Source organism: Euprymna scolopes, chromosome 24 (assembly GCF_053919585.1).
Source record: "Euprymna scolopes isolate OS-2025 chromosome 24, ASM5391958v1, whole genome shotgun sequence".
NCBI lineage: Eukaryota > Metazoa > Mollusca > Cephalopoda > Sepiida > Sepiolidae > Euprymna > Euprymna scolopes.
In genome coordinates this window covers 49,555,816-49,569,639 of record NC_136505.1, presented here as the reverse complement: position 1 = coordinate 49,569,639, position 13,824 = coordinate 49,555,816, and the positions used below count along the sequence as shown (strand labels likewise).

The window sequence follows — 13,824 nt, the reverse complement described above, 5'->3', positions numbered from 1 at the left end:
AAAGGGTGGCACCACACTCCCCAAAGCCCGCAAGCTGGGGCCTTACCATCGGATAAAGTTTAAGGTCATACCCAGGACCGTAGCGCTAGGTGGGTCGGGCAGAGGGAGCAAGAGAGCGATGATCAATAGATATAAATTAGTGTGAAAATATCTGAAAGTTTGCATTTTTTAGAATGGTTTATGAAGATTTTTGCCGAACCAATCAACAGAAACTCCATGGAATAACAAAAGAAAATAAACAATAAAAACACATTCGAACATTAGATAGACCATGGAAACAGTAAATTGTTAACTTAGCCAAAATATTGTTGCAATATTTTTTATACAAAGTAAGGGTATAATAAAAACAAATCGTAAGGTTATACTTATAGATACTGGCGATAAGAACTGGCCAATCAAATGGAGCCACGTTCTACTAGCAACCAATCAGAAACCAGACATGCCCCATAAAAATATTGATCCTTTTAGCACTCGCGCACGTAATTTTTCGTGTCCACATGAGAAAATCTTTGGCACTTCTGCATGTCAGTGACATATTAGCAATAGAGACGAGTTATCGATCCCCTGTTCTTCGAAAGAGAACTGACGTCTAGCAGTCATTATGTGGACCTCAAATATAAACAAGTATTTACGGAAACGCAAAAATATATAACAAAATAAATAAAGCAAAAATATGAAAATTGAAACATTTATTGTATAAAAAATGTATCAAAATATAATTTTAATGTATTAATATAATTTTTTTTTCAATGAGTGATTCATAACTGAAAATGAAATAATAAATATGTTAAAAACACGAAACATTTATAGATTGTTTTTTAGAATTTTTTTCCTCGTAAGGTTGTATAAAAATGTAGCAAAATATAATTAAAAAAACAAAAAAAACAAACATGAAACATTTATAGAGGTTTAAGAATAATGTCTTTGTTTTGTACAGAAAGTTTGTATAAAAGTGTAGCAAAATATAATTTAAGCTTTCACGCACTTTTAGAAAAGGAAGAATTATCGACCCCTGTTCTTTGGCTGACAAGTGAGATCTGTCGACGGTTCTTGAAACTAAAATACACAAATACGCCTCATGTCACTGATTTTTTGCTCTTTGCCTGCAAAATTATAAATTCTGAGACTTATACAGAACAGTAACCCACAAAATATCTTCATCTCAAGGACTTGTACAGAATAGCTACCTATCGGAAACTCTTCTGAAATAAAACATGGCTTTCAATTCAAGCTATTTATTATTGATATAAAGCTTCATTCGTTGGTAAATACAAAATGGTGTGTGTGTGTGTGTGTGTGTGTGTGTGTGTGTGTGTGTGTGTGTGTGTGTGTGTGTGTGCGCGCGCGCGCGTGCATGCATGCGTTAATTGTTTATTTCTCAGGAGTTACACCAATAAAAAATACCGATTTTGTGGTTATTTGAAATGTATTTTTAAAGTTTTAGCTGCTCATGTAAATAGACATTTTCTTCTTCTATGATAGAAGATATGTAAGATTAGGAATCTTCTCAAAACAATGGCAGTGTAATCGTTGTCTACAAATGTTGTATCACTTTTTAAAATTCTTATTACAATCCTATAAATAAATATTTGGAAATTAAAGCAATTTACTGGACGTTTTATTTATGGAATGTAGATATATAAAAGGGGTACCTGTCCGGTAGACCGCTACAACGTTGCTACCTCCGCATCTGTGTACAGGGGCCCAGTCACATGTAACATCGCACAATTCATCATACCGGTCTGAAGAGCTAAGGTAGTACCTCTCACAACCACAGGTGGCACTATGAAATGAAACAATATATATATATATATATATATATATATATATATATATATATATATATATATATATATATATATATCATAATTAAGCATTAATACGCTTAAATATGATATTTTAATTCATGCAGAGTACGTATTTATTATTATAGAAACAATTCTCTATCGATTATTATATTGAACTTAATATATAGTAGTGATATCAAAAGTAAAAATATTTATATATGTATATGACTTGGGTGCCAGCAGCTAGAATCGAAACCAAAAACATACAACTCTCCGCCTTCATTTCTTCGCCTCTGAGCCACGCCCATAACTTAATTTTATGCATGTGAAAATATTTAAATAAATATTTCAATAATATTAATTACAAATGATACGGCCCAAAATCTGGGACGACTAGAAAATAAACAAAGGGCAGATAACTTTCCTCTTTACAAGCACTCAGGGAGTGAAAAGAAAAAATATCACAGAATCGCGTATGTCGATGACTACAAATATATTTTAAGCCCCCCTCTTTGGGTAGAGCACTGTCGTAAATAATCTCATCCGCTACTTAATTGGCTGAAAAATTCGAAGCTCGTTGTTTGTTTACAAACAGACGATTTGAGCACCATAAAAGTGGTGGCGGGTGTCCATTTAAATAGACATTCCGACGAGTTATTTACGGGCGTCGCTTTCATGGTCGAGTGGGAGAACTGCCGACTGTCAACACGACGGTTTTAGGTTCAATCCTTGGCTAGGGAGCGATGCTAGTCTAGCGGCACTGATGAGTTGTGATACAACGAAACAGGACTGTAAGTCTATATATTATATATATATATATATATATATATATATATATAGTAAGTCATAAAATATATATGCCAATTAAGCTACACAGAATATTCTGCGTTTCATCCACGCTAGGAGTCATCAGGCTTTATGGTAGGATTTTGTGGTTGTTTTGCGTTTTTATATACGCACCATCTATTGTGTTTTAGTTAGCCAATCAGCTTTCTAGTTTCCGCCGCACCCTTCCTAATCAGCCAATGAGCAGGCACTTTTGTGTGTGCTGTTTTTGGCGGAGAGCGTAGGTATCTATCTATTTTAAATATATGTTAAATATGTTTTTTTTTGTTAGTCTCTCTCTCTCTCTCTCTCTCTCTCTCTATATATATATATATATATATATATATATATATATATATATATATATATAAGAACTTTCTGATGCTTTACTTCATTACTTTAACATTTCTCAACAAACTTTGGTCATTTAAAGTATATTTTACATTTCTGTGAAATCTAATTTATAAAGAACTGTCTGTCTGTCTGTTTTCATATTTTCAAACTCTATGTCTTTTGAAGCTAAAAGTTGCAGAGCCGAGCTCGGGACCTCAAATGTTTGGATTTTTCACGGACCGTTATTTTATGGGTCTTTGGCCGGTTAAAATAGTTTTGAAATGGTCAAAACTGTAAAAATCGTTATACATTTTTTATATTCATCTTAGTGTATATTTAATTTTAATCAGTTCATATGTGTGTCGCAGTGGTTCAGTGGCAACGTCACCAGCTTTGAATGCTACAATTTTGCTTTCGGTTTCGATTCTAGCTGATGGCACCTAAATACTTTTATTTTCACTTTTGAAATCACAACTCTGTAATAATATATACGAAATCTGGACAAATTAAAATATCATATTTGAACGTATTTTACGTTAGTTTTTTATGTAAATATATTTTATTCGTTACTTCATGGGTTTTTTTTCGCTTTCATTTCGAAGTATTAGTTGTTGAGTTAGCTCTTGATAACTGGTGGCCATTCGTAATAATTATGTTTTTATTTATCTTAATCATTAGTCAAGTGAACTGCATATACTAATTGTCAGTGATGTTCTTGGCAGCTTGTAAAGACATACTATTACCAAAATACACGGTCTATAGTCAGAAGCGACACTGTTGTTCTTGTTAAATATTAATAACTGAGGAACAATTTCCAGTTAAATAATACGAAATGGATTTTAACTCGAAATGATTTTTTATTTATTTATTTATTTATTTATATTTAACAAAAATAACAGCATACGACCTTTTTGATGTCTATATAGATTTTTTTCTCGAATTTTGCTCTTGCCACGGTCTGTAACGTTTACCCAATATTTTATTATTTATATGAATACTTAGGAGTGTGTGTTATTACTGGGTATATTTTAATGTTTGAACTAGAGTTATTGATACTTCTGCAGTTTATGGGCTATGTCATTTTTTAGGTAGACTTTTCAATTTAAATTCGTTTTTTTTTTTACAGTATTTTGTGGTTTATTAAATTGTTAGGTGAAAGTACAGAATAGTAATGCCCTTGTCCTCACGTTAAAACGGGTTTCTAGATATCAGATCGGTGCAAAGGTTTTTCCTAATTTAAAATTGAAAAAAATGTTTTCTTAATCTTTATTCATAGCAATAACGACCTCTGTATAACTTGGTTCCATCAATCGATGAGCTTCTAAATGCCTCGCTAGTATTTTAGGTTTTGATGTAAAATATGAACCTTACTTATGGTCAATCTGCTCACGTCATGGTAAAACTAAACCCATCTAAATAGCGTTGTAATCTTCGAAATAAATGATAATTCAAAGGAGCTTAATCAGGTGAATATTGTGATTTTTATTGAACTGAATTTGGAATAACATTGGATATTCGTATTTATCGTCGAACTAATGCGGATACTACGGTGTATATGAAACGATATTCCTCTTTTAACGGATGCGCGTAAAATGTAGAAAGTTTCCTTACTTGAGTGCATAGCCAAAAAACTTGTGATTGGCACATTGGATGGCACATTCGGAAAGATAAGTGAGGTTAGTGGTTGTCTTTGGGTGGTCGATGGGTAGACAATTGATAGAATGGCAACCAACATCATCTAGGAAAACAAAAGAGATTGGTTCTAATATTGTAACATTATATACATAAATATATAAATGGTCACTGTTGAAGTATAAAGTATCGATTTGTGTCAGTAACAATATAAGGTGAACCTGTAATTAAATCAACAATAGAATATAAGGATCAAATACACTTGAGGCACCCCACAATTAACAACAAACAAAAGGAACACATTTTGCTTCAACAGCGATTTTTTTTTTCGTATTGACTGTTATTTTTATCGCTTGTGATTAACTAGCAAGACTACCCGATGTATTCCCGGCGCAGCCAATTTAGATATACACAAAGCAAATCATTTTTACAAATTTCTTGAGGAATACGTGAACATAAATTAGTTAACTCCTTGATTTAAAAAAATTAAGTTATTTCCTTTTAGTCAGTACATCAAATGGCTGAAAAACGGACCTCCCCGGACAAAATCTGCACTAATTTATTTTCTAAATTTGAGCTATTATTTATCCGATCAAGAAAATGCCAACTCTGTGGGTGTTTGTTTTGGATGTTTCCAATTTTAGTCGGACATATAAACTTACACACATACACGCAGACAACTGTCCTTCATATTATAGACTACAGGTTTTTAAAGCGAAAAATCTAATATTAAAAAAAAAGGATTTTGTTAAATAATTTCATGAAACATTAAACTTAATGACAACAAAGTCATTCTTTTTAAAACATATTTAATGTTGGTGTAATCTCATGATGCTCATTATTAAATAATTTCATAGTAAAAATGATATATCACACTAATTGTGAGACGCCTACACAGCCAACTCACTTCAAAAGGTATACACACTCAACTGACTGACCGCTTCTCTGTTGCAATATATATATATATATATATATATATATATATATATATATATATATATATATATATATATAGTAAGTTATAAAATGTATATGGCGATGAAGCTACACTGAATATTCCGCGTTTCATCCACTCTAGGATTCTTCAGGCTTATGCGCGAATATATATATATATATATATATATATATATATATATATATAATCACAGTTTTTTTTGCAAGATGAGACTACCCCTGAAAGACTACTTGAGATAATGACAGCCTTATCTGTGAATATTAAAATTCAATGCGTATCTGGCCGGTAATTATTTTTTTTTAGAAAAACTCAACTAGATTATAGCCACAACAGGAAGTCTCGCATCTGAAGGGACATCACTTTTTCCAAAGGCTTAATCTCTCTGCATGAACACTCGTTTAAAAAGACATGAACTTTTCCAAAGAAAACTCAAATTCTCCGAAACTCCAGATCAGACATATTTTTAATTCTCGTGGTTTCTCTTGTCTTAGTTAAATATCTCTTACTGGCAGCAAGCCCATTATTCGTACGCATTGCAAACATGCAACCCACTAAACATGCTGCCCATATATGTATTTTTTTTTTCAAGAAGGCAATATTTTAATTGTGATTCTTTAGATGTTTGCTATTTCTAATTCTATTCAGGATCATTTAATAAAGTTTTTAAAAATATGAATAACAATATTTACCATAAAAGTGACTATAAGTAATATATACTTTGCTTTCTTCCTCTTTCGAATCGCAAGGGGGCTGCCTCCCGATTTCTTTTTGGCAGCTACATGACCTGTAAAAACAGAATCAGAAATGAATAAATATCAAGATCGTCGGGCCAATCAAAAATTAATCTCTTTTTTTGTTACAGAACGTTGAGCTTCGTTCATGTACACCAAAGACAGCAATGCTTAAAGTTACCCTGTATTTTTCGTGTTTCTGCTTTTTTTGTACCTTAGCCGTCGCGCTGCTGAAGGCTGCTTCAACGCTAACAAATTATATGCCATTTCTGAAATCGCTTGTTCCTGTTTACTGCTGTATGTTGCTGGTCCAGTGCAGTTCTAGGAGATCCTCCCCATGCTCTGCCATCTCTCTTACAGAAGTTATTTATATATTATTTATATATCGCTAATATCTGAGGCGCCATTAGCTTGTTAGCGTTCGTGGGAATCACTTCACGATTAAATCTTCAGGTATATCTATCGTATAGTGGAGTTCTCTATAACATGGAGGGTGTATATATGATGTGTATTTATTTACGTGTCGATATATTTACGGTTCGATAGTGATTGTCTTAACATGACATATAACACCCATGACAAACAGAGACAATAACAGTTTCTTAGGGTTTACATCTGCTAATGGAAAACCTACCTGGTCCATCTTTGGTTAGTCTTGATTTAACGGATCCTCGGAAACGCTGCAAATAAAGATTTGTACAACTCAAAGTCTTGGTGATATTTACGGCAACTTTATTTCGGATGTTTCCCCCATTGGAAAGCTGCAACGCTGGTCCTAAATTTTACTAACGATATTTTCCCCTACACGGAGCCATTATGGCCCACGAACCGTCTTTATCACTACCAACTGGGTCTGACTCCCAACTCTTTACTAACTGATACCTGTATTTTTCAACTATCTCGTTTCGCCCTTTTGTTCATGTTCTAACATTCTTTTTCACCAAGTTAACATTTTTTGTGCTAGTTATGAAAACTAACATTCCTTTCTATCAAAAAATTTTGACATAAATAATTTTATCTGCAAACATTTATTTCGCGATGATAATATTCTATCTGACATTCTATTTTTATAAATATTAATAACGATCATAATAATCGTCGACCAGCACAATTTTCGGCATTGTTCGGCCAATATCTAACATATCAATAAACAAGCGAAACAAATCTTTTATGACAAGCAAGATGGATTTCGACCTGCAAGGTCAACTACTGCTGCGCTAATGCTAATATCATCGAAGATCAGAGAATTTCTTGACAGGAGCTTTATTCTAGAGCATTTCAAAGTCATTCGATGAGGTCTGAAAGAAAAAACAAAATTTCTAACTATAGAATACCTGACAATGCCTTCTCAACCGCTGCATTATTTTTCTCAGATATGTTTAAACTGCGTCAATCATTTATTTCAGATTAGTAAAATATCAATATTTCCCTAAATATACGTAAAAAATGAAAATTGTACCATCAAAGGGTTGCTTTAAGTTTAGTTATTTCCCCAAATTTTATTCAAATTCATGAAGTTTATGACATTTTATTTATTACCAAAGAAATTTTACTGCCCATCGCTTTATTGCAGATCTCTTACAATGCCAAAAATTTTTTTTAAATCGAATAAAGGTTATTGAAAAGCAATAAATAGTTGCTGGACTCGCAGAAGGATTGTCCATCAAAAATTTAGCCACTGATCTGGAATGGGATCCAAAAACCTTGGCTGCTTTCTTGAACAAGCCGAACACGAAATCCAGAAAAATAAGGGCATCAGGAGAAACCTTTAAGATCGTGATATTCGGAAAATTCGAAATTCGTGGGGAAGTCAACCGAAGCACAAACAGCACCAGTGCTTTCATTTTTGCAAAAGCTAGAATCGCTCCCAGATCCAGGCATGCCCGATACAATGTGTTGAATGAGATTGCAAGGAATATCAAACCTCTTCCAATGTCTCCATTGCGCAAACAACATAGGGAAAAACGAATGGCTTGGACACAGAATTACATGAAAATGGATTTCCAACAGGTCCTATTTAGGGATGAGGCCCATGTTACTCTTGACGGTCCGGATAAATGGACCAAAGTTTGAAACCTGAATGGAACTCTGACCCGTTACAAAGTTCATGGCCAACAAGGAGGTGGAGGCATTATGTTTTTTGCCGAGAATCGTTGGGGATAAGTTGGTTGGACCATTCCGAGCGCCAGAGGGTGTAATGCTTACCAGCAATGCGTACACGGCCTTTTTGGATAATCATTTGTCGACATGGCTAGATGACCTACCATTGTCACGTCACTTTCAGATTATTTTTATACATGACAATGTACCATCCCATTCTGCTTGGGGCGATTGCATCCTTCCTTGAATCTATGGAATTCGTTGGGGAAACTTTAATGACCTGACCACCGTGTTCTCCAGACCTTAACCCCATTGAATATCTCTGGTCAATATTAAAAAGAGGACTTTATGAGGGAGGAGAGCAATTTACTTCAAAGGATGACTAGTGGAGGAACATAGTTGATGTTGCTAGAGCCATAACTTCTTTTAAGATCAAAGAATTGACTTCCTCGGGGGACAAAAGGTTGTTTTAAGTTATTTTTAAAAAATGGTGAATATGTCGATCATTTGTATGAGGCTCATACCTAGGATATGTTTTTGTTTATTATTTTTTGATAGAAAAATATAACAAAAAGTAAAGTTTGCAAAATAAGACATTGTATGAATTTGAATAACATTTTTGGAAATAACTAACCTTAAGGGAGTCGTTTGATGATATAATTTTCATTTTGTTGTGACGTAAATTAAGTGAAATATTGATATTTTACTAATCTGCAATAAAGCGATTGACACAGTATATAAAAGTGGTTGTTGATAGGCAGAGATCGGAAGCACGTAGAACCAACGCCGTCATGCCATATGGAACTATTCTGGGCTCAATACCTTTCCTGATTTTCATTAATGATCTCCCAAATCATATCTAGAGTTAATTTGTTGACATCTACACAGAAGACATAGCTACCCATGGCAACACCTCGAAGAGCACTTGTAATCAAGATCTCGTCGATTCCTCTTTTTGGACTTCTGCCAAATGAAATTGTCAAACTCATTAATTCACCCATTTGATTGGCAAAGAATAAATGGACAAGCGATTGATATTTCCAAGGAAAAAGTCAGGAAGAATTTAGGGGACTATGTACAAACAGAAACTATACAGGAGGAAAAAACCTTCGAGGTCCGACTTTTTATGTTTATGCTAGCAGGCAGCCCGGCATTGCCCGGTCGTAAAATACGCTTAAATATGATTTTGATTAATGAAGATTTCGTGTTTATTATTATATTGGACACAAAATATAGTAATGTTTTTAAAAGTAAAAAAAAAAAATGACTCGTGCACCACCACCGAGAATCAAAACCAAAACATTTAGCTTACGATTTACTTTTTCCTTTGACGTTAATGCCCGAGCTTTGAAGACATGTTTGCTTCAATGTTAAAAATTAAAACATAGCTATTACGTTACGCATGCATATTCGTAATGCAGTCCTGGCAAATTTCATTTCTTCTTTTTAAATTTTCACACTTTCGCACCGATTTTCCCGGACTAAAACCCAAATATAAAGTTTCGCATAGGTTCGAATACCGATATATGAAGTTTCATGTCTGTAGACCAAAAATTGACAGAAGTTTGGTAGGCAAAATTTTTAAACAAATATATATGCATACATACATATAGATAGAAAGAGGTTTGCGATTAATATAACTATTTTGCACAAATATTACGCAAGTATAAATCATGTAGAATACCTGCATGAATGTAATTACAAGTAATAGTTAACTAAAGATGATCATCCCATAAGAAAATCGAAAAAAATAATAAGGAATTAATTAAAATGCATGTTAAAAAGAATATGCTAATTAGTTAGATCCTTTGCAGATTAATGCAATTTCACGACCCATATGTAACAAAGTTGTATTTTCGTTTAGGATAAATAGAAAAAAAGGGTTTTTAAATATGAATATCAATACACACACACACACGTACGCACACACAAATATAGCAGTATAGATTAGTTTGTATCATTTTTGTGTCTTTTTTATTGTTTATACGTTATATTCTTTTTTGTGTGTCTTTTTTATGGTTTATACGTTATATTCTTTTCTTTTTTTATCTTCCTTTAAATGTTAGTCGACAGGAATCCACAAAATAGCAATCGTTTGAGAAAGGACGGAGAAAGGAGGTTAAAAACAGGTTTACATGATGAATAGAGAAAGGAGAGGCGTCTCCGACAGCGAGGAAAGAGATAAACTAGACTCAACAGCCGATCTCTCTCTCTCTCTTTTTTTTTTTTTTTTTTTTATTATTACATTTTCACCCCAAACAAGGCAAATTGCCACTTTGGTGTAGGGGGCTACTATCAGGGGCAACAACTACTGGGGTACTATGTAGGGATTTGGGCAGCAAGGTGTCGGTTCACGTTACACTTGAACTTCTGCACGTCAGTACTGTTGGGGAAGCAGGGACCTGGAATGGAATTCCAGAGTCTTGCGGTTCTGGGGAAGAAACTATTGGAGTAAAAAGATCTTTTACATCTAGGGACCTCTCTCTCTCTCTCTCTCTCTCTCTCTCTCTCTCTCTCTCTCTCTCTCTCTCTCTTGCTCGCTTCTATTATATATTTTGTAATTTAGTGATTTCAGATTAGGATTTATTAAAATTTGATTCAGAAAAACGCAGTCCCTTCAAAATGCATTAGAAAAGTTTGTTTTTATTACGGGAATAGCGTCATCAGAAACGAACCAATGAGAATGCATTATTTCGTAAACCCCAAAATGATCAAAGTGAAACCAAACACATATTCTAAATAAAAAAAATTTAAAAATTTAAAAAATCTAATATATAAAAGGCTATATGTCGGTCTGTTTCCATATTTTCACACTCTATTCCCCCCCCCGAAACTAAAGGTCGCAGAGCGGTGCTAAGGGCCTCAAATAATTGGATTTTTACGGATCGTTCTTTTATAGGTCTTTAACCGGTTAAAATAGTTTTTAAGGGGTCAAAAATGGGTCCAAATTGCAAACATTGTTATACATTTTGTACGTTCATCTTAGTTTATTTTTAATTTTTAATTTTTAATCAGTTCCTATGTGTGTCACGTTGTTACGGTGGTAACATCCCCAGCTTCAAATGCTGCAGCTTCCGCTTCGATCTTAACTGATGTCATCCAAATACTTTCTTTTTTTTTTACTTTACTTTTGGAATCACGACTCTATAATGATATAAACTGAATCTCGACGAATTAATATATGTGTGTGTGTGTGTGTGTGTGTGTGTGTGTGTGTGTGTGTGTGTGTGTGTGTGTGTGTATGTGTGTGTGTGTGTTTTATTTTTATTACCGTTTTATCTGTTTGGTTACATATGTTTCGGATGTCGGACCGTGTTTACGATCTAACGGTCTCGTCAGACCTTACAGAAATGGTTGGTTAGCATTAGGAAGAATTGTTTTTAGAAGGAAGAAAATAAAATGTAATGGGGGATATATATATATATATATATATATATATATATATATATATATATATATATAACAAAAAAAGAAAATTAGAAATAAATATTGTAATGATTATGTCATCCCCTTTAAGAATCGGGTTTTTATTGTTGAGCTCATTGAAATGAAATAAATCGGCCATTTAAGCCCACGCGCACACATCGTGCTGATAAAATCACAAGATCACTCTCGGCCTTCTTGTATGACATTTACGATTTATATAAATGTTAATTTCAACTACATTTTCTCACCGTGGTTAACTTTGGCCGAGCGAACTTGTTCCTTGCTAATGGAGTCAGAGATGGCTTCGTGTCTAGGTTCGAATTTTCCGACCGACGGTAATCGTTACTCCCTGCACTGATAGAGTATTTGTAGGTATTAAAAATAATTATATATATATATATATATATATATATAGAGAGAGAGAGAGAGAGATAGATAGATAGATAGATAGATAGATAGATAGATAGATAGATAGAAGTAGTACCCGGCCATGCGTTGCTATGACTCAGCGTGGTTAAACGAAAATAAAAAAAGAGAAAGTGAATGTTTCCTGTATGCGTAATTTCACAAAACTGGGATACACAATATTTTTGGTTATGTCATTTTCTGTGTAGTCATAACGATTGTCTGGTTAGTCACCCTCTAGTATACGCAACATGTGAGAAGCAATCATTGTGTTTACGTAAACTGCACGATTAGACTTGTAAAGTAATGCGTTAGTGATGCTTTTAACTCTGCGATGCAAACACATTTATTCTATTTTTCAAAAAAATATAAAGAAATCAATAAATTTTTAATAAAGTAATATATTGTTATAATTCTAAGAAACAGGTTCAAACCATTGTAAAAACATTTATACTAAACATTATAAATTATTACATATTTCTGCAAAGTATAAAATGTAAGCAAGTTGCTTATTTATTTAAAACTAAAACAGGGAGTTTCGTTTCGTAAATGGAACATTTTTATATTGCTGTATATTACTTCCGGTTTTTAATTAGAAACGAAGTAATTAAGATCGAATATTATTATTGAAGGAGAATTCTGGAGTCGAATGCAGTTATTAAAAGTTAAAAAAGAATACATTTTTGTTAGTTAAGCTACGATTCCAGGAATGCGTTGTGAATTATTCATTGTACCTATTTACTATGCCTCCCCACGGGACAGAGTTAGACACCAGGGTCGTTTTTTAACGTGGAGAAAAGGTACAAAAATAAAAATTGTCTCAGTCGTGAAGGATTTCTCCTCCACCGAAAGAGAACAAGAAATGGAAGTGCAGCATCTGAAGAACAGATGGTATTTATTTGCTCCCCCACCGAGCAAATTAGGCACAAGGCCAATTTTTAATGTGAGGAGTGAAGGGAGGGGGAAGGGAAAAAGGGGACCAGCTCCCGAGAGGTGGGAAATGGGAGCTGGTTAAAGGTCAGGCATGTGGGTTTGCCCCCACATCTGGTCTTTGCTTGCAGTATCTGCCGGAACAGATGGTATTTATTTGCTCCCCCACTGAGCAAATTAGGCACAAGGCCGTTTTTAATGTGAGGTAAAAACCAGCTCCCCTAAAAGTAAGCAAAAAGGGGGCACTCTGGTTACCAAAAATAATAATTGTCCCAGTATAGAGGGTTTCCCCTCCATTGACTGGTACAAATTATCTTAAGTGCAGCATCTGCCGGAACAGATACTACACTTTGATCTTGACCCGAAGGCCAAAAGTGAATTATTCATTGTAGTGAGTAATGCAGATTAGAATAACTTATACAACAAAAGAATGCGGTAAAAAGAAAGTTGTGTTCGTTAATTTAGGTCGAAGCAGGAATAATGGAACAATTAAATTAAAGAATGGCCACGGAGAAAGTCTGGGACTTGTGTTACCACGACACGTGTTGGAAGCATGTGCATGGAATTCACATGCCTGGTCCGCGTGTTGACGTCACAAAGAAACATAGTCTAATATATATATATATATATATATATATATATATATATATATATATATATATATATATTTAAGTTAGACTAAAAAAATAGGCAGGCAGTC

At 33.9% G+C, this 13,824-nt stretch overlaps 1 protein-coding gene across 1 annotated transcript in view; it reads right to left on the bottom strand.

The window, feature by feature from the left end:
* LOC145246697 (uncharacterized) overlaps positions 1-13,824 on the bottom strand; it is a 251,796-nt gene that overhangs the window by 17,430 nt on the left and 220,542 nt on the right. Inside the window, exons 7-9 of the mRNA XM_080108422.1 lie at positions 6,222-6,316; positions 4,557-4,683; positions 1,653-1,783 (exon numbers count right to left, since the gene is read on the bottom strand). Of these exons, the coding sequence (XP_079964548.1) occupies positions 1,653-1,783; positions 4,557-4,683; positions 6,222-6,316 (353 nt within the window). The remainder of the gene's footprint in view (positions 1-1,652; positions 1,784-4,556; positions 4,684-6,221; positions 6,317-13,824) is intronic.